Source organism: Choristoneura fumiferana, chromosome 17 (assembly GCF_025370935.1).
Source record: "Choristoneura fumiferana chromosome 17, NRCan_CFum_1, whole genome shotgun sequence".
Lineage (NCBI taxonomy): Eukaryota > Metazoa > Arthropoda > Insecta > Lepidoptera > Tortricidae > Choristoneura > Choristoneura fumiferana.
Window position 1 is genome coordinate 10,686,604 of NC_133488.1, and position 21,853 is coordinate 10,708,456.

Sequence of the window (21,853 nt, forward strand, 5' to 3'; positions counted from 1 at the left end):
ATGGTCGCTGCCAAAAGTTGATGAGAGGACATCCCATGAAAGAGAAGGCCGCTAAAAGTCGGGGTAGTAATAGACAAATCAACTGCACTCACAGCAACATTTGGCTCGGTTCGACGCGTTGGGCTACCATTATTTATAAAACAAAGGTTGTGGTTATCTAGAATGTCTATTAAAAATTTAACCAAAATGGTTTGAATTCGCACAACCCATGAATGATGTTTGGTTTAGGGAGAGTGGATAAAATTGAATTTATTTCATTGAATATGATTGAAGATGGACAGGGAATATAAATAGAACACAACTAAATTATTAAGATGGCAAGCAACAATAGAATATTCAGCACTATGAGGAGGGAGAGGAAAGGAGTAAAATAAAAAGAATTGTTGATGAGTAGAGCAACGCCGCCATAACCATCAGATCTATCTCACGCAAAACAGAAAACCAGAGATTTTAAAAGAAAATCTGGTTTTAGCCAATGTTCTAGTAAGCTACTGCAATTGGACTGTATTTGTTCAATTAAGAAAAGCAGATCGCTTTTCTTATTGACTATGCTGCGTCAATTTCCACTGAACAATCTTTAAGTGATTGTCCATTGTGGATGGTTCAGGAACTGGGTCAACTCAAAATTTCAAATAAGGGGGCAACGTTGGACGGTGTATTTTTTATTTGATTGTGTTTGAGTTAAATAATTTAATAAGCATTATAAATATTGAAGTACTTGGAGTGTTATTTTTGATTATTATTAGCTGGCATGTTTTTGATTGTTAGCAGCACAACCCTTACATGAAAGAGTCATGTTGTAATCTTTTTCAGAGCTTTATGATGATATAGTAGGTAATAAATCATGCACACACGCAGTAGTATTAGCAGAATATAATTAAAGATAAAACACAATAAATTTAACATATTATCAAGAGACATGAGCAAAAGAAAACACGATAGTCCTTTTTTTTACTTGACCGACACTGTCATCAATATTTGAAAAAAAACCATAGACAATATTACTTTTTAATATTTCTAAACACTCCTCCTTATTTTCAAATACTTTACATTCTCTTTTGTCTCTTATGCTCTCACACCCATTGCATTTGCACACCATCCAAACTTCCCTTCAACAAGGGTTGGTTAGTGCATCAGCCACCATACGACTCGTCTCAATGTAATTAACAGCTATCTGTTTATTTACAATTGCTTCCCTTACAAAGTGGTAGCGAATGTCTATATGCTTAGTACGTTGGTGATGTACTGGGTTTTGGCGCAATGGCTATTGCCGACTGACTATCACTGAGGATGTTCACACATGTTCCTCTGTCGCTGTCAATTCTGCTGTAAATCTCCTCAGAAATACAGCTTCTCTTGCAGCTTCCGACATAGCCACGTATTCTGCTTCTGCAGTTGATAAAGCGATGGTCTTCTGCTTACTGCTTTGCCAACATATAGCTCCTCCTTGAGCTAGAAGACATAACCAGTCCAAGACTTCCTATCGTCTTCCTTGCCACCATGACTAGCATCAACATACCCTTGAAACATTTTAGACGTTATGTTTCGAGATTATATTACTATTCCATAGCTTTTGGTTCCTTTCAAATACCGTAGCACCCTTTTGGCTGCTGTCCAAATTTCTTCCGTGTAACAGTTGTTAAACTGACTCAAGAAGCTTACCATGTGCATAATATCGGGTCAGTGCACACTGCAAGGTACATCAGGGATCCAATCAAATTTTGATATGGAATTCTTTTCTGGTTCCAGTCCATTCGCCAATTTCTCTAGGTGAGAACCAGGGACTGCCGGTGTGGCAACTGTTTTAACAATTCTCCATTTGAAAAGTCCTAAGGAGTTTTTCTCTATATACCGTTCTTGGTCAATTTTGATCTCGTCCTTCGTTTGAGTGATCTGCATTCCTAATATAAGGTCTGCCTTACCAAGATCCTTCATCTCAAATTTTGACATAAGGTCTTTCTTCACAATCTTAAGCTCGTTTTCATTATTCCAAAAGATTAGTAGATCATCTTAAATAAACTGCTATTATTGTGACCTTAGACTCTTTAGACCTTATGTAGACACACGGCTCGTTTTTAGACTGTCTAAATTGAAGTTTTTTCAACTCACAATCTAATTTGCTGTTCCATGCTCGTGGAGCTTGTTTCAGCCCATAGAGAGAACGATTGAGCTGACACACATAATCCTTTCTTGTCTTGTCTACAAAACCTTCAGGTTGCTTCATAAAGACTGTTTCCTGTAGATCTCCATTTAGGAAAGCGGTCTTCACGTCCATTTGATCAATTTTAAAATTGATCCTGCTGGCCAACGCTATTAAGGTTCTCAGTGAGCTATGACGGACAACTGGCGCAAAAGTCTCATAATAGTCGATACCCCACCTTTGGCTGAAGCCTCGAGCCACCAGTCGTGCCTTGTACTTTGCTTATTTCCCGCCTCTTCTTTGATTCTAAAATAACCATTTAGAATCAACGACGTTGCACTTCTTCGGGGGCTTCACAAGGGTCCACGTTTGGTTTTTCTTGAGGGCATCTAACTCCTCCTGAATTGCGACTTTCCATTTATCAGCATCTCGTCTAGTCAAAGCTTCTTGAACTGTAGTCGTTTCCTTCTCCGATTTCAGTTGCATTGTATAAGATGTGGTCTGGAAACTGCTTAGGTTTTCTTTCTCTCGGTTTTCTTTCAGTTTCAGGCTCTTCATTTTCTTCTTCGTCAGCTGATATGAAGTTATCCATTTCAGATTCATAGTCAAATCTTTCAAGTGGTTGACACTGAACTTGATCATTTGACTCAAGAGTGACTTCTTCTTCTTCGTTTTCCATTTGAGGCAGCTGAGCTTCTTCCCTCATTTCAATCTCCACTCGAGGTGATTGAACTTCCTCCCTCGTGTCATTCTCCACGTGAGGTGACTGGACTTCTTCCTGTCTGGGTAGTGGTTGAACCTCATGCTCCTCGTGTTGAATAGTGACAGGCACTTCTTCCGTGACTGATACTTGTTTCTCGGATTGGTATTTTTGCCCTTCAAAAAATACCACATCTTTGGCTTTAAACACCTGACCAGTCTTGGGTTTAATAGTCTATAAGCTTTGGCATTGTCTCCAAAAACCTGTGTGCACTAACTCCTTGCTTTTTGGATCCCATTTGGTCCGCTTTTGATCTGGGATGTGCATAAAAGCTCTGCATCCGAAAACTTTGATATTCTTCAGGTCACATTTCTTTCCTGTCCATGCTTCTTCTGGGGTCTTATCTCTGACTGCAATAGTCGGTGATCTATTCTTCAGATAGACTGCATGATGGACGGCTTCTGCCCAAAAATGCTTTTCTAGTCCTGATTCTTGAAGCATCGATCTGCTCTTCTCACAGATTGTACGATTAGCTCGTTCTGCGACTCCATTTTGTTCCGGTGTGTATTCCACTGTAACTTGGTGCTGAATACATTTTCTTTCAGGAAATCATCCATTTGTTTATTAACAAACTCTTTTCCATTGTCACTTCTTAATGCCTTTATTTTCTTCCCCGTTTGCGTCTCAACAAGTGCTTTGAATTCTTTAAACTTTCAAAAACTTCACTTTTTTGTTTTAAAAAATATACAAATGTTTTTCGCGTAAAATCGTCAATAAACGTAAGAAAATATTGACATTTACTAAATGAAGTGACATTCATTGGTCCACAGACATCAGAGTGGATTAAACCTAACACCTCTGTTGCTCGTGTTGCACCACTCTTCTTTGATGGAAGTTTGGTTTGCTTTCCCATCAAACAGGATACACATTCAAATGTTGAGGTAGATTTGGGAAAACTTACCCCTGTCGCCATTTTGTTTTTCAGTAGAAGGAGGTTACGTATACCTAGGTGTCCCATTCTGCGATGCCACAGGTCGAGCTCACTGCTTTCCGCTGTCGACGTGAGTGCAGCATTCTGTAAACAACACTGGTTTAATTTGTATACACCTCTGTCTACTCCACCTTTGATGATTGCTTTCCCACTAATTTTGCATTCATCTCTTTTAAATATCTCGCACTGCTTAGGAGAAAATACTATTACATACCCTTTTTCAGCAATAGCACTCACACTCATCAAGTTAGCTGATAACTTTGGTACATACATGACATTGCTGACAGTCATTCCTGTTGACTCGCACTGTACCGTACCTTTTCCTTCTCCATATACCTTGTCACCATTTGCACAAGTTACAGTGATACGTTCTATACCCTTATAGTCTTTAAACAACTGTCTTCTGCCTGTCATATGTCTGGATGCTCCCGAGTCCAAGACCCATTCTTCTTCATGGTCTCCAGCTATGCCAAATGCAAAAGCATTAAACTCTTCTTTCTGCTTCTTTGGTTTATTCGGACATTCATATGCCTTGTGCAGACCATCACAAATGTAACACTTTATTTTCTTCTTAATCTTCGGCTTGCTCTTGCCTTTTTGCTTCGATAGCAGTGCCGAAGTCGTCAAAGTTCCGCTTGAACTTGGCGCTGAAAATGTGTCTTCCATTTGGAAAAGTTTTGTCTTTACGTAATCTGTAGTAAGGGTAATGTTACTGTTTTCTATCGCTAGTCTCATCGGCTGGAAATCAGGGGTTAGCCCTTGAAGCAGTAAAGCAGCCATCAGCTCATCGTCTACCTCTTTTCCAAGGTCTGACAGCTCCTGAGACGTTGTCATTACCGCTGTGACATAATCTCTCACTGTAGAGAATTGTTCCAGTTTGTAGCTCACTAGCCTTGATAGAAGTCTACATCGATTGTTCAAACCTTTGTCTTCAAAAGCAGCCTGTAAGGCTTCCCATGCCTGCTTAGCTGTAGTGACTTTCTTCACGTGAACCAGACAATGTGGTTTGATCATCAGGCAAATTTTTGCTCTCGCTCTTTGATCTCTTTTCTTACCTTCTGCATCTGAATGTGCAGGGGTAACACTCGTGTACTCCCACAATTCTGCATCTATAAGGTACATCTCCATTTGAAACTTCCATGTTGAATAATTTGAATTACCGTCGAGTTTTTTCGATAGTCAGCGAATTACTCATTGTTCCAATGTTTGAAATACTTGTGTTACCGCTGATGACTGAAGTTGAACAGTCGCCGCTCTCTTTAGACATTCTGCATTTTCGTTGCTGAGTAACCCATAACCTGATATAGTAGGTGAATAAATCATGCACACACGCAGTAGTATTAGCAGAATATAATTAAAAGATAAAAACACAATAAATTAAACATATTATCAAGAGACATGAGCAAAAGAAAACACGATAGTCCTTTTTTTACTTGACCGACACTGTCATCAATATTTGAAAAAAACCATAGACAATATTACTTTTTAATATTTCTAACATATGAGCCTCTTGATCATAACCTTTTGATAGGATGTGGGCAGGTCTTGGCTTTTGCAAAATTGTAGATTTTGTGGGGAACTACTGGGGTAAATAATTGATTTCCTGATTGCGAATAAGAGTTATTTTGGCCATGAGCTACCACATCTTCAAAAGATTTTGAAATAGCTGGATGCAGCTTTGAAGCTTCAGCATAGGAGATAGAAGAAGTTGCTGTACTATGTTTAATTCTCTTTTGTCTGTCAAGTTCAGGGCAGGACCTACTACTTGCAAAGTGATGACCTGCACATAAGGAACAGGATGCAAAATCTGGTGTGATGTCACAAGAAGACCCAGTGTGGCCTTGACCACACTTATAGCAACAAGGCTTAGATCTACATTGAATTTTGGTATGGCCGAAACGACAACAGTTGTAACATTGTATGGTGGGGAAAATATATAACTCGACTGGTAGGGCATTGTAGCACATAAAAACTTTTTTAGGAAGTGTTTGGCCATCGAAAGTAAGTATAACAGTTTGAGAAAGTTTCCATACTGGCGCACCTGAAACCATTACTTTGTAGTTTAGTCGTCTTACTTTTATTATTTCACCACAACCTATGGGAACTTTAATATTCTCAATGACTTCCTCAGGGCTCCAATTATCAGGCACCCCGCGAATAAGCCCCATCCTGGTGATGTTAAAGGTAGGAATAAAAGCTCTCAGTTTATGGTTTGTCAAATTGGCATCTGAAATAAAAGCATTTGCATCTATAAAGTTTGAGAATGCAACAGCAATTCTGTTCCTACCGATTCTTTTAACACTGCCATTTACAATGTTTTTGTACTTTTGTTTTAATAAGAAGTTGCTAAATGTAACTGGGTGTAAGGTGGTATTGTCAGAAGGTGATGTCTCAATGCGCTGCACATGAATGAGGTACGAAGAAGCATCTGATGATTGGTAGGTCTTTCTACCAATGGGGACCTTGCCTGGATTTTCTATAGTCGCATTCGTATCAACTAAATTCGGTGTTACTTTTTCAGGCATGACTATCAGTGTCTGAATCACATTTGCAAGATTTATTAGGGTCAGTGCCACTGTTATTCCGATGTCTCGTTTTTTTGTTACACGTTTTGCAAATTGACGAACAAAAGAGCGTTTACGCGAAGATGTTTTAGAATTTTCGGCCTATGCTGATGCGTGAGACGCATCGGAATCAAAGCCCATGACTGAGTCATTGTCATTGTGTAGGTATATCATTGGTGATTTCGTTATTGTTGTTTACAGTAACATAGCAAGCAGGTGATGGTGGTTGCACTGAAAATGAACCCCCAGGGTCTGGTCTGGGGGCTCCTCTTTACTCATATTAACAATATAAGAATAAACTCTACTTACCGAATATTCAGCTAGGACTACACTAAAATAAATTACACAGAATCTAAATATTTTACTTTACACCTTAATTGATCCTATATTTACAGATAAAAAGAATATTAAAATGAATTTGCACAAAAACGCGTCCGCCAAGTTTTACAGTTTCCCGCCTTTTTTTCTCAAAATGTGTTTTCCTTCTTTTTGCATTTCACACTTATTGATTAAAAGAGGTTATACTTTCTCACTAATCCTCTCCCTCCTCATTCTCATGATATTAACGCTGTTGCGGCCAATGTCATGGGAAATAATTTCATATCAATTTATATCCCACACCCAAGTATCAATTTAATACCCGATCTTTCTACAATCTTGTTCTCGATCCCCCTCCTCTCCTCATTCTGGGTATAACACCTCCTGGGGTTCATCACATACCGACATATTTTCTTCCTTCCTTCTGGACCTGTTTGATGACATTATCGTCGTAATCATCAACGACGGCTACTGTTCACGCAAATTCATTCACTTTTTTTTAATTACCTAATCAAATCAGTTTAGCCAACATTGAGATATAGTAGAGTCAGAGTAGTTTCATCCGCTAAAAAAATGAGATGCAACCTGTGTAAAAAGCGCGGTCACATGTCATCCAATTGCAATTACAAAGTGCGTGATAAGGCAACCTTTTGTACTTTTTGCCGTAAATCGGGCCACACGGAAGAAAAATGCTTCCGCAAGGCTAAAAAGTGTACTTATTGTAGTAGATCGGGTCATATTAAAGAAGAGTGTCTAAAACTTAAAGCTCGAAGGTCTCACAACAACAGTAATAATAATTCGAACGCGAGCGCGTCACAGTCGGTGCATGCTATAAAGGATCAATCTTCGAGTTCTAAGTATTATCTCAATGCAAAGGTCAATGACCGCCCCGTGGAAGCTTTTGTCGATTTCGGTAGCTCGTGTATTACGATTACTCACACTACATCACGAAAATTAAATCTCGAGGTGCAACCCTGTCAATCGAACAGTGTTATCAGTGGTTTTGGTGGTTCGAAAATAACACCGATTGGTGAGGCATATGTAAAGGTTTGCGCCGACGAGGCCTCATGCGAGGCGCGCGCTTATATTGTACCGGATTATGCGCAAGACATCGGTGTTATTATCGGCCAACCATTTACGGACTATCCGAACGTGTACGTCATCAAGACACCTACTTCTTTAAAAATGTATAACGCTAACAATTTAAGCGAATTACCTGCTCTTTACGAGGATGTCGAGCGTGTAAAGTTGGTCTCGGATAGCCCAATCACCCTGTCGCCGGGGGTTAATAAAATAATAGTGTCGTGTGATCAGTTACTGTGTGGACAGGCGTCCGTGCGCCACACCGAACATAAGGCTCCGAGGGCCGAGTGTGTCGTTCCACAGGGTAACATCGAGTTTGTCGATGGAAAGGCAGTCATGAATGTAATAAATACAAGCAATAATACATTTCATTTGCCTATTAACCGATGTGTAGCACGAGCCGCGATGAAGGACAAACCAGATACCTACAAGGTAGGCGATAATCTTGATTCAGACGCATTAACGAAACTTGAGACAATCTTACAAGAATATTCGGAATGTTTCTCGGGGTTAGACGACAGCAGAATAAGCAAATCAGAGCACACAATCTTAACAATATTTCGTTGGCAAGAAGTTTCATGCTATCCTAAAATATCAATGTAATAGAACTGTCATCCAGCTGTCAATGTCAACGGCACTTGACATCTAGCAGAGAGCAAGGGCAGCACATTGAAAACTAAAATAATTAAGATTGTAAAAGGATTTCTTAAAATAAAACACGAATCAACTTCAAGTGACTTTTAATTAACTAATATTACATGGCGCAGTCGGAGAAGAACTATTATTTCACAAGATTCACTTGGATTGAATAAGGTAACCTCAAAATCGCTCGGCACGCCCCGGACCTCAATACGAAAACAGCATTAAGATAAAATAATAATTATGCAGAATGAAGGGGATAAGAAGGAAAACGCGGCACAAGAGGTAGATAACATGTGCGCGATTGAATACAAAATGCCACATGGCATAAATTTAGACGACGTCGGTAATTGTTGGCCACAATGGCAAAGATTCAAACAATCCTTTCGAATTTTCCTGCTGGCCGCCGGGTTCGACAGATTAGCCGAAACAAGAAAAGCTGCTATTATTTTGAACTGCATTGGACACCAGGCGCAAGAATTATATTTCAATGTACTACAAAAAGACGAGAAAACAAAGCTAGAAGACGTTATCACAATATTCGATGAACATTTCAAACCTTAACAAAATCAAGTAATAAACAGCTATAAATTTAACAAGCGAAATCAAGAGGACGGAGAAACTTTCGACGCATTTTATACAGCAATCTGTACGAGCGTACATAAGAGTTATTTAAAACAAGATGAGTTTTTTGGAAGATTATAATGTAGTTAAATATACAATATTTATAAAACACGCGTGTGGTCGGTCTGGCTGTTAGCGGTGAATGTGTGGTGCTCGATGCCGGCGGCGCGGGGCAGCCTTCACCCCCGCTGTCGCCTGATGACGTAGCTCGCGCGGGCGCAAACATACTGGGGGCCCTTGAAAGCACCGCTTTCAAGAATCATGAAGAAGGCAGAGACGGTTCAGTGCGCGTCTGATGACTCCTCTCGCAGTGGTTATATCGGCGACTCGGGGAACCCCATCTGACCCGGGATGAAGAGTGTCTACTCGGCCCAGCCGCCATAAGAGGGGCGGCTGGTTGTCTTCCTTTATAATAACGAGGTCTCCCTGCTGTAGATCCCTGCTACGTGTTCTCCATTTGAGACGTTGCTGTAGTTCCGTGACGTATTCAGCCTGCCAGCGTTTCCAGAAGTGTTGTCTCATTTGCTCCAGCTGCCTGAAGCGATCCAACCTGGTGATGGTGGTGTGGGCCAGGTCTGGCCCCGGGAGCGACGTCAGTGGCCTGCCAAGGAGAAAGTGCCCGGGTGTGAGCGCTGCGTAGTCTATGGGAGAGGAAGAGAGGGGGGCGAGAGGACGGCAATTTTAACTATCTTTAACCGGTATGCAAATACATCTTTAATGGTTACATTTTTGGTTTACTTTGCACTGCAGTACTAAGTTATCTAAATGTGGCCATGTACAGTCAGTGTAATAATAGCTAGTAGCATCTAAAGTAGCCAAATTATTTGGTACAGAATATAATTTCTATGGCGTACCGAACTATTTGGCTACTATGGATGCTACGTACTATACATAACGCTGACTGTACAGGACCACCATTTAAAGATAAAACTCATATTGGATTTCCACACAGTATAAACGAAAATAAATAAAACAAAAATATGCATATACATCTTTTATAACAGTTTCTTAAATCGCTGTACGTTCTTTCATAAAATAAAAATAAATAAATAAACCTTTTTCCAGTTCTTTAACTACCCATACACAAAATGAACAATCCTAATTGTATCTGAACAAAATAAAAGTCGCTTAAAAACTATACCTTACTAGCAGTTTAACGCGAATCTACAAATGATATCATGGTAGGATGTCTTTATGTCGCAACGCATTAAGTAATTTACTTATACCTTAACTATGTTATTGGCAACTCTTTTGAAAAGAAGAAGTAAGTTCAAGTCAACATAATATTAATACAACCAATGTTGCCAAACCAACTTTACACTATCACTGTTTTGATGTTGACTATACTTAAGTAACAGAAACACAAGCTAAATTAAGTATTTAAAACCTCTTAAATAAGCTCATAATAAAATTATTAATTTACAGGCAGTTTAACACAAAATGTCTAAAGTACGGTCTTGTTAAAAAATATTGTAGTCCGAACTGTCACTTCGTATGAAGTGGTCAGTATCATGATTAGAACTGCCATCAGTTTCTAGGTCACTACTCTCATCCGATCCTGAGCTAGGGCTGTCGTAATCTTCAAAAATGTAATCATCATAATCAGACATGGCTTTTAAGGCTTCTGCCATTGATATTTCGTGGTTTTCAAATTTTTCAATTATATCTGCACCTGTATAATGATCTATTCTTCGTCTTTTGGGATCTTGTTTTTTACATCCAGCAAGACTGCGTTTAATCTGGAAATCTTGGTGTTTAGCTTCCTTTTTTAATAGACTCAGAAACAAAAATAGTTTAGGGTGGCGACCAAATCTGATACCAATTCGATTATGCCAACCTTCTAGAAAATTGGTAGTTTTATTCAGCTCGTTGTGGCAACTAAACATCTCTGGTTTTATTTTATTCATCCACTCTTTTTATAGTATTTTTTGAACAGATTAAATACCGGTGTTTGAGGCATAAGTTCAGTAATGATACCGAAACCATCCAGTATATCAGCTGGCGGAAATAATGCTAATTTACATAATTGTCTTGTTATGTTTTTACCAAGGGGATGTCCAGTTACTTCAAGTTTTTCAGCCTGTCTCCAAATTGATTGTTGATAATGGAAGAAACATCCTTTTATAATCACATTTTTGAATACGGTTTTTAACGCATTTGTAGCGGCTGATTCATAGTCACTTTTAAATTGTAATACATTCAGTAACAGTTTTTCTTTCAATATTGAAAACAATAGCTCGTACGTATTTTGTGATTTGTTTGGGAGTAGAGCGTAAATTACAGGTACGATAGTAGTAGCCTCATCCAAGTATCTTTTTAAATCTGCATGCAGCGTATATCTTCTATATTAATAATTTCGTCCAGGGGTACGGTAGACTCGAACGAAATGCACATCAAATTGAAGAGCGTAAAAAATTAGTCGATCCGAGTCGACAACATATATCCGCAAAATTCGGATTATGGAGAATTTCGTTAAATTCTAATGGCACTGACAAACAAACCGCAGTCGCCATCTTGGGTAGTTAATAAACGTTCCGTTTCATACTAGCTAGCTCTTAGATACGGCTCGCCTTCAACACATCGCGTGCGTCACGCCAAAAAGTATCCATTACAAAGAACTGTGACTCATGTGACTGTGTAAAACGAAACGTCTTGCCGGAAAACTTGAATGGATCTTATCAAAATTCAAAACTATCACCAACTACCTTTAACTATAACTATCTTCAGTTGTTGACGTTTGTTCCGAGTCGACAACTTCTAGGTAGAAAATTCGGATTTAGCGAGTATTTTCAATAAAAAATGGAATAAATTACTGAGTATATATAATGGCGTTGCGAAGTAAACATGTCAAAGTCATCACATCAAAGTGGCGTGAGTGTCACGTCATCACGTGTCACAGGTTTGCATTTCGTTCTCCATTGTGACCTTTTAAGGGCCCCACACACGGTACGATTCGTCGATTTTCATCAGATCGATCGTACAGACGGATCGTACCTTATATGGGGCCCTTTAGGTCTAATTTCTTTGATTATGAGACAGACATACGTAGTCGGTCCCAAAGTTCTGTCACTGGCACATTATTTTTAAATTTAAAACATGATTTTAAGAAAATTTGATTGAATTCCATTTTTGAATGTTTGTCAATTATTTTAAAACAATAAACAGTCATTCGCTGCAATTTCTCACGATGGAGTGGACGTTAAAGAAAACCGAATAGCTGTTTTAGCATTGCACCGCTGTGGGCACTCGCCAAGTACCATTTTCAAGTTGCTCAAAAATGTAAATATAACGCTTAGGTTTGTGTACCGTACGATTGACAGGTACAATGAAGTCTCCAGTGTTGAGGACAAGAAAAGAATTGGCCGGCCTCGCTCCGTACAAACACCAGCAGTGATCAAAGCGATCAAGGCACGCATAGCAAGAAATCCTGTCCGAAAACAGAAGTTGATGGCTTTGCAGATGGGTGTCAGTAGAAAAACCGTCAAAAAGGTTTTAAACGAAGATCTTAGTCTGCGAGCATACAAAAAATAGAGTGGGCACTTACTTAATGCCCGTCTAAAAACAATAAGGTTTAAAAGATCCCGGAAGTTGTTAAAGCGGTACGCGAAAAATCGACACCGTGATATCCTCTTTACAGACGAAAAGATTTTCGATATTGAAGAGAAGTACAATAAACATAATGATAGAGTGTACGCTAGGAGCTCTGAAGAGTATTCTCTGATCTTATTACGGGCCAACTGAGGTTCAGTTTTGCGAAAAAGGGGTCAAAATCAGTGCGAAAGTGTACCAAGAGACGGTTTTGGATAAGCATGTCAAAGATCTGCCCAACACGCTATTTTCAGGTCATAATTTTGTGTTCCAGCAGGATTCTGCGCCAGCACACAAAGCCAAGACCACTCAAGCCTGGTTTGGCCGTCAAAAAATCGACTTTATAAGACACGAAGATTGGCCTTCCTCCAGTCCGAACCTTAATCCTCTGGACTTTAAAATTTGGCAGGTCTTAGAGGGGAAGGTCTGTGCTAAACCCCATAAAAATTTGGAGAGCCTGAAGTCATCTTTAAGAAAAGCAGTCGCTGAAATAGACATGAAAATGATGCGTGCTGCGATAGACGACTGGCTGCGCCGATTAAGGGCCTGTATTAAAAACAAAGGAAGTCATTTTGAATAATTTTAAGTACTTAAATTTATTTTTTTATTAAATGTACTTTAAATTGGTATATAATTTATTAAAAACTGATTGGTACTTTTGTTTTTATCATTATTTTCATTTGTGACAGAACTTTGGGACTGACTACGTAGTTATTTGGGCAAATAAGATTTAGGAGAAATATCTACTGGTGAAATACCGATACGTAGGTTAGCCGTTAAAGTGTTTGTGATAATAATTAAGGCTGGGAATATACGTCAGATTTTTCGATAAGTACGACAGTCTTTACTGGCAAAAAATTTTTTCAAACATATTATTATGAGTCTACATTTTACCCGAGCGAAGCCGGGTTTTCATCTAGTAATTGAAAAAGTTCCGTCCCCTAAAAACTTGTTGTCTTCTGAATCGTTTCCCTGCCTAGAGTGGTCGCAAACACATAAATATTGAACTTGTCACTAACCAAAAATCCTCTACAAGAATTTCGGGCAGTGTTATGTCGTCAATATCTTGAAAAGAACTTTTGTCGACCATTAACGCTTTGTACCGTCGTTTGTATAATGAGTCTCTTACCGTTTTAAACTCAGGAATCTGTTTAGATTCAATCACGGACGATTTCTCCTTTATAAGCTCAAACTCCTTTTCAAATACTTTTTGAACGGGTTTCATGGTTTGGGTCACTTCTGACCTACAATTGTCTAAGCAAACATCGACTTTATTTTGAAAATTATTTGGCTTACACATATGTTTACTCAGTTTTAGCACATTATTATCTTTGCCAATGGTGATTGATGCACTGCACGATATCATGTTTACGCATCGCCAGTTTGATCCATTGGCACGATTACCTCGAAAAAATACTTGTGTCCACTTTTGAGAAGAATATCCTTCCCCCTCTCGCTTTTTATAAATACGACTCTATCGTCGTTTTCCTCCATCTTTCAGTTTATTATCACTTTGAGCACTCAAAATTGTATAAACATATAATTATTGTACAGAGAAATTGAAACCATATAACAATTCTGATTATGTCAATTGTGACAATGGCTCCGTCAAGTGGCCAGTGAAGTGATTCATTTTTGATAAAGAAACAGTTTCTATACATATATAATGGAAAAGTCTGGGTACGTCGTGCTAATAGTTAAAATAGTAAGAAACGCCATTCCGACTAATATGATCTATATCTACGAAAAAACTAGTAAAACTCGCTGAATAGGTATGTACAGTCAGCGTCAGAGATATGTGGCCCCCCCTACATAGATTGGTTGTATGCAGGGGGGGGGGTCACATATCTCTAACGCTGACTGTACAATGTCATCATCATCATCATCCCAGCCTATATACGTCCCACTGCTGGGCACAGGCCTCCTCTCAGAACAAGAGGGCTTGGGCCATAGTTCCCACGCGGGCCCAGTGCGGATTGGGAACTTCACACACACCATTGAATTGCTTCGCAGATTTGTGTAGGTTTCCTCACGATGTTTTCCTTCACCGCAAAGCTCGTGGTAAATTTCAAATGTAATTCCGCACATGAATTTCGAAAAACTCAGAGGTGCGAGCCGGGGTTTGAACCCACGACCCTCTGCTGCACAATGCCGCCCTCTGCTGCCCTCGACTGTACAATGTACCTACATGGGAAATAAATTGATAGCTTTTTAACTGATTTTCGTCGAGGTACATCAAACTACTACCTGCGAAGAATAAGGAATGTGATCAAAAGCAACTGTGTGGAATCCATATTGTGCAGAATCGCGACTAGGAAGAAACCGGATTGTATAAAACTAATGACTGCGAAGAATAAGGAATGTCATCAAAAGCAAATGTGTGGAATCCATATTGTGCAGAATCGCGACTAGGAAGAAACCGGATTGTATAAAACTAATGACTGCGAAGAATAAGGAATGTGATCAAAAGCAACTGTGTGGAATCCATATTGTGCAGAATCGCGACTAGGAAGAAACCGGATTGTATAAAACTACTGACTGTGAAGAATAAGGAATGTCATCAAAGCAAATGTGTGGAATCCATATTGTGCAGAATCGCGACTAGGAAGAAACAATAATGGCATGAGCGTCGAATAATCCGGTCAGTCTCCGTGTCAGCTCCGCTAAGTAGGTCATCACAATAAAAATCATTTTGTATTATTTTTTGTATGTTTGGATCAGCTGACTCCTCACCCAACTGCCACAGGCACCTGGCTGCTAAAAAACTAGCGCTTGAGAAGCCGTACGTGACGGTATGAAGTCGAAGCGTTCGGATTGGAAGGGCTTCGTTTTCGCGCCACAAAATCAATTGTAAATCGCGATCCAACTCGTTCATTGCGACCTGCCTGTATTGCTTTTCTATATCGCCCGATATGACATATTTGTAATGACGGAAACGCAACAAGATATTAAATAAAGAATCTTGAATATTTGGTCCTACCATTTGCAAATCATTTATTGAAAAGCCAGATGAAGTGCGCGCTGAGGCGTCGAATACGACACGTATCTTGGTGGACTCGCTATTCTCTTTAATTACAGCGTGATGTGGCAAATAATAGGATATAGAAGGCCTTTCTACAGCAGCATCGGAAAGATGCCCCAGGTCACGATATTCTTGTATGAAGTCAGAATACATTCGCTTTAGCTTCGGATTCTGATTAAGACGTCTTTCTAAGTTTAAAAAACGTTTTTTAGCTAGGAAGTATGAATCGCCCAGGCAGTCAGGCGAGTCAATAAGAGGCAATCTGACACAAAATTTACCATTTACTAAGCGAGTCGTATTTTTCTTGGAAGTGTTTTTCACTTTCCGTTAAAATAGGTTTAGACTGATGAGGCATGGGGAAGTCTTCGTACTCCCAGAATTTTGTAAGTTGTGATTCTAAGTCACCTTCGGCATCGTTTGTTACAAAGTTACAAGAAGTTACTTGAGCCTTAGTGCCTCCCTTAAAGACGGGACCGGCTATTAGCCAGCCCAGTTTGGAGCTATGAAGAATAGGAAGCCTGTCCCCTAGAGAGTGCTGTTCTGGCCCAATAAGGTCCCAAAACACGTCAAGCACCTAGAAGGATGTCAATTGGAGAAGGCTCGTTGAATGTTGAATCGGCTAAGTTAATAAATGATGGTATATTAAGATGTTCAATTGGGATGTATTTTTTAGGAAGTGTTTTTGTTATACGAGGAAGTACAAGAAAGTCTAGCTTGCGAACGAATGTACTCTGCCTTGATTTAATTATCGCGGAGCAGCGTTCTGGAACGATGTTTAAAGATGTGTCTCCAATGCCCAGGATACTTGTAGCACTGGAGCGCTGAGGAGCCAGGTGAAGACGTGATTTTAAGTCAGCAGTGATGAACGAAGACTGACTGCCGCTATCAAGCAGCGCCCTGACTGTTTCTACTCTATTGTTATGAGGGTTATAGATGTCAATTAAAGCAGTGGACAGCAGTACTTCAGAGGAGGATACTGCTGACATGACGATCGAAGAAGAAGACGGTTTTTCATCACTATTTTTGTGATCGTAAGTCTTAACAGGAGGTACAGGTGTGTTCGTGTTAGGTTTGTGTAAGACAGTGTTGTGTCGCCTCTTACATACGCGACAGCCTCCCAGTCGACAGCGAGACGTGTCGTGATCCGAGCGCAAGCAGTTGAAGCAGAGCTTGAGTTTTGCTGCCTGTGCCCATTTTTCGTCTGTCGTCAGGCTACTGAAGACCTTGCAGTCGAAGATACGATGCGTTCCCTGGCACACGACGCACGGCCGCTGCGTTTCTTTACCAGCTGAAACCAGGAAAGATTTGGCAGGGTGAGTTTCTGACCTGACTTGGGGTCTATGCGGTTTGTCCCTTTTGGACCTATATAATGTTTCCAAAACATTTGCACGAGTCTTCAAGAATTTTTTAAAATCATCTAATGAGGGTAGTTCTGATAACTCATTACGATATTCCTCCCATCTCACACTGGTAGCGTGATCTAATTTAGTTGTAAGTAAATGTATGATGATCGTGTCCCACTGATCGGTAGGTTGGCCGAGCGTTTTTAATGCCCGCAAGTTCTTTGTGACATGGTCGCTGAGGTATCTCAACGCCTTGTCTGATTCGCGCTGTAAAGGTTCAATATTAAATAAGGAATTAAGATGATTAGTAATAAGTTGGCGATTGTTATTATATCGCTCGCACAGAAGATCCCAGGCTTCGGAGTAATTATGTTCTGAGACTTCTAGGTTGGCAATGACGCGTGCCGCCTCGCCTTCAAGGTATGAACAGAGATAATGAAATTTATGTATTTGTTGAATTCTCGTATTTTTATGTATAAGAGATTCATAAGTGTCACGAAATTCAAGCCATTTAGAAAAAGTTCCATCAAACTTGTGAATTTGAATTAACGGTAGCTTAAAACCTAAAGTATTGTGACACCGTTGCCCGCTCGAACAAGATGAGTCTTGGTCGGCGTCGTGAAAATTGTCCTTAGATTTAACTGTGTCTATCAAGTCTTGTGCTGTAGCGATGCAGTGATGAAGACTTGTTTCAATGGAGTCTCTTTCCGCTAATTCGTTCGCGAGGTCGTCTTTATTTAGGATCTCTATGCGAGTTTGAATGATCTCAAATTTATTACTTAGATCCAAAAATTTATTCAACTTTAGAGTTAATTCATTGACTTGAATCGAATTTAATGTTTTATTTTTGTCAATGCCGTTTAAATAATTGTTAAACTTTGTGACTTGTCCCTTGATTGAGCTCCGTTTAACCTTGAGATCAGCAAGTGACTCATCAGTAGGTAATATAAAAGACGGTGCCATTTTGCAATTCCCCTGTGAGGACACGGACAGTTTCGAATCAGAATGTGGCATGTTTAAACGGCGCTTATTACGATGCAAAATTAAATCAATGAACCAGCTAGAATATTGCAAGTAGAATAAATTATCGTTAAGTTATAATGATGTTAAAAACTATAGGTACAAATTTGCGAACGGCTTACGCTCCTTGCTTTTGTGTTGAGGAATGCGCTGGCGTCAGCAGCCACGGAGCGAGGCAGGCGCCGGCGGGTAGGTATGAACGGCGCGGACAGCTGACCGCGCAGAGGATAGCGCCTGCTCCCGGTCCCGGGTTTGGTGCCCGTGCGAGAATTCTCACTGAAATGCGTTGAATAAAATATTTATGCTTCGAGCGTAAGCAAACAGTGATGTAGGGAGAATGAAGTTATTTTAAATTTATTGATGCAGTAATAAAAAAAGGAAAATATTTAAGGCAAGAAGTTGCAATGAAGTCTAATATTTTTTAAGATTGGCTTTAGGCTGGGCAGGCAGAAGGAAATACGTTTGCACTTTGATTATTTTTAAATGTAGGTAGGAAAATATTTGCGCATAATGGAAAAATTATCAAGCGAAAATGAAGCAAAAGAATTGAAGATGCGCAAAAAAGAAATTGATGAAGCTGTAAAAAAAACGGTAAGTTTAAGATGTAGCTACCTTTTGAACCACTGCTACGAGATACACGTAAGCAGTGCTCTAATAGAAGCAAGGTAGCGTTATGTAGGTAGGTAGGTAGATGCTAGAAGTAGATGAATCGATGATCGAGGTTGGAGGGCTAAGCTGGAGTGCCTCGTGTGCTTGTAAATTAACCGGCTGCCTTACTCTCCGCACCGGAACACAGCAGTGAAAAAAATGAAGCACTGCTGCTTAGCGGCGGGATTGGCGAGTAAGGTGGTGGTTGCAACCCGGATGGACCCGGCACAAGGTCCTACCACCTGCTAGGATGATGCAATACGAAGAAACAAGGAATGTACCAGCTTAATAATGAAAGATGATTAATTTGAACTGTAGGTAGAATAAGAAGGGTCAAAGTCCACACGCGTCTATAAGAAGTGCTATCGCCTTTAAATGCTCAAATTAAGGGGGAATAAAGAAAGGAAATGATGGGTAAGCTCACGGCACTCTCCTTGGTAAGATGATCGAAGTGGGCGCCGCAGTGTACTTCTCCGTCCGGCGATGACCTTGACGTTTTCACCGCTCGGCAACGAAAATTCTTCTTCTAGCCTTCTCTGCAGCGCTCGTCGGGTCTTGAGTCTTGAATAGGCGCGATGGCTCGCTCCGTTGGCGAGAATCGAGATTGCAGTTGCCCTTTCGAGAATCTTCTGGACTAACGGTAACGGTACACGTAGCCGCGGCGCGATATCCGATGTGCAGTTATAAGGACTCGTGTCCTGTCACGGTCGCCAATTTATGTACGAGCGTACATAAGAGTTATTTAAAACAAGATGAGTTTTTTGGAAGATTATAATGTAGTAAAATATACAATATTTAGAGGTTCGAGCCTTCGCTTGACCCACCTTGAGATTACGATCGGCTTTTCCCCAAGTATTCAGTCCTACAAGCGCCCTATACCCTAACTATTCGCTATCTTAACCTGGCAACACTGTCATGACGTCACTTCCGAACAGGCACCATCGCGCGCCGGCTAGCTGCTAGCTTCAGTACGCTTTGACTTTTCCCCAAGTAACGACGTGAGCTCGTTCGCAAAGCAAAAATTTTTCAAGTGAACTTCAAACGTTGAGTTTCTACAAGCTAGGATCCTACAAAAAGATTAAGGTAAGTTTATTCTTCTTTTTTAGGACCCTACAATATGTTTTCAGCCCCTGGACGGACGGCAAGTGTCCTCCGGGGGCCTCACGTGGTTTCATTTTGGAAACGTGTGCGAACAGCGTGCATCACAACACCTGTACGCATATCGGCTTTTAGCGATGATGTACACGAGCAGTACTAGCTATAAAAGCAAAACCCGGAACAAATAAGATCACGTTAAGTGTCTTATTTTGACCCGACGGGCAGTTTCACCCGTCGGCTCCTAATGTTCCTTGCGGGACCCGTCCGACGGACGGTCCAGCTGACCCGACGGGCAGTTTCACCCGTCGGCTCCTAACGTTCCTTGCGGGACCCGTCCGACGGACGGTCCAGCTGAGCCGACGGCTCGCGTTTTATATACCAACTCAGCCCGTCGGATCAATCATTCGATCCAACGGCTCACCAGCCACATGATAATAGAACCGACGCAATAAATTGTATTGTCTTTCCAGAGTATGCCAACTATCCGGGAAATCCTCCTTCACACGGCAACCACAGCGTCGACTTCAAAGGATGTGGTCGACCAGATGCACGATGCCGTTTTGCCGTTTATGCCACCTGAATGGAAGAACTAGCAAATAGAGGACATCAATATTCGAGAACTTGTAGGGGATCCACCAGACCCCAAAATAATAAACAAGCTACGCTATGCCATTCCGACGGCGGACATCGCAGCGGCCTTCAAGTTGAAAGAACTATCTGAAAAAGCTTATAAGACCATCAAATTGAAAATGCTCGACTGGCCCTTCACAAGCGCAATGATATATGCCCCATTTGCATTGGCGGCTAAAATACACGGCAAAAACGTTGAAAACATCCTGAATGTTGTCAGGACTATGAAGCCACACCTTTTAAGCCGAGAGGACACAGACGGGCTTCTAAGAGGTCTCTCTCCAGGGCATGGCCAGAAACGTTCCGTGAGTCCTCCGGCTCGATCTCCAGCCAGAACAAAGAGACTCAAGACTCCAAGCACCGGAGAGGTAGACCCTGTAGCCGCAGCAATCCAGAAACAATCAGAAATGTTTAGTGCTCTCATGACGCAAATGATGGCCGCCACCAATAATACCGCGGAAAGAGTCATCGAGGCTGTCAACTCAATAAAAGAAATCCCAAACCAAACGGCTGATACTAATATGGCGGACTCCACTTACTCTGATATAGAGGTAGAGTCAGAATACGACGACGAGGAAGGACAAGACAGTCAAATAAAAAGCCCAGAGACCCCTGCATCCGCAATGCATGATAGAGAGGAAGCCATTGCGAGTCTGTGCTTTGACACAATAACGACAGAGGCCGAGCCCCCCATTCCAATGGCATCCGCAAACATGGTGGCAAAAGGCGCTAAGTGCCAACGCTTGGGCTCCGACACATGGAATAACCTATAATATATAATAAGGAAGCTGAAAAGACGCTGCAGGGGACTCCGGTGTTTACTGCGCTCAAAGTCAACCCGCAGCTGAGTAACATCACGCCGAAATGGTGTAACCCGGAGATCTTACTGAAAATAGACAAAACTCTGGGTGTTCTTACACACGCTTTCCTGCTAGAAAGACAAGTATTGGAAGATGACCTGCAACAAGTGGCAAGGGAAGTCAAGGACCCGCTAGTCATAACATCCATCCAACAAAATGTACTTTCAAAGGAGTCCAATTACAGACGCATTTCAGACCAGGCGCTGCAATACGCTTGCGGTCGACGAGCTGAAATTATAGCAGCTAGAAGGTCTTATTACTCGCCCTCTGATAAGGCATGTGATGCAGTGATGCAGAGCATCCCACCATCAACAACGCTTTGCTTGCATACATGTTTCACATTTATCTTTAGTTGTAGGCAAATATAATATTTTCATTCCAGCATGATTTAGATGTCCTATTCTCTTGTGCCATAATTCACCAGCTGCTAGGCATGTGCCATGACTCCACTATATGAAATTTGATCAGAAATAGGTTCCATTTCGATACATTTCGCCTTTATTGTCAAATATCTTCACATGTTTGCTGTCAAATACTACTTTCATGCCGTTTTTAGTTAAGACATTTACAGAAAGCAGATTATGA

General features: G+C 40.7%; 2 protein-coding genes across 7 annotated transcripts in view; both read right to left on the minus strand.

The window, feature by feature from the left end:
* LOC141436938 (uncharacterized) overlaps positions 1-21,853 on the minus strand; it is a 236,978-nt gene that overhangs the window by 124,477 nt on the left and 90,648 nt on the right. The gene's annotated exons all lie outside the window — the stretch shown is intronic.
* On the minus strand, positions 9,090-18,216 carry LOC141436942 (uncharacterized). The gene is made up of 3 exons (XM_074100084.1): positions 18,155-18,216; positions 16,772-16,957; positions 9,090-9,660 (listed from the first exon to the last, which is right to left on the minus strand). Exons 2-3 carry the CDS (start codon positions 16,861-16,863, stop codon positions 9,312-9,314), a joined length of 441 nt encoding a protein of 146 aa, XP_073956185.1. The 5' UTR covers positions 16,864-16,957; positions 18,155-18,216; the 3' UTR covers positions 9,090-9,311.

Bases quoted from the DNA above. Each gene is read 5' to 3' on its own strand.
- LOC141436942 (XM_074100084.1), bottom strand. From the start codon at position 16,863: ATGGGCACAGGCAGCAAAACTCAAGCTCTGCTTCAACTGCTTGCGCTC. The intron at 9,661-16,771 runs GTAAGAGGCGAC...TCTCCTTGGCAG, and splicing joins ACTGGGAGGCTGTCGCGTAT to GCCACTGACGTCGCTCCCGG.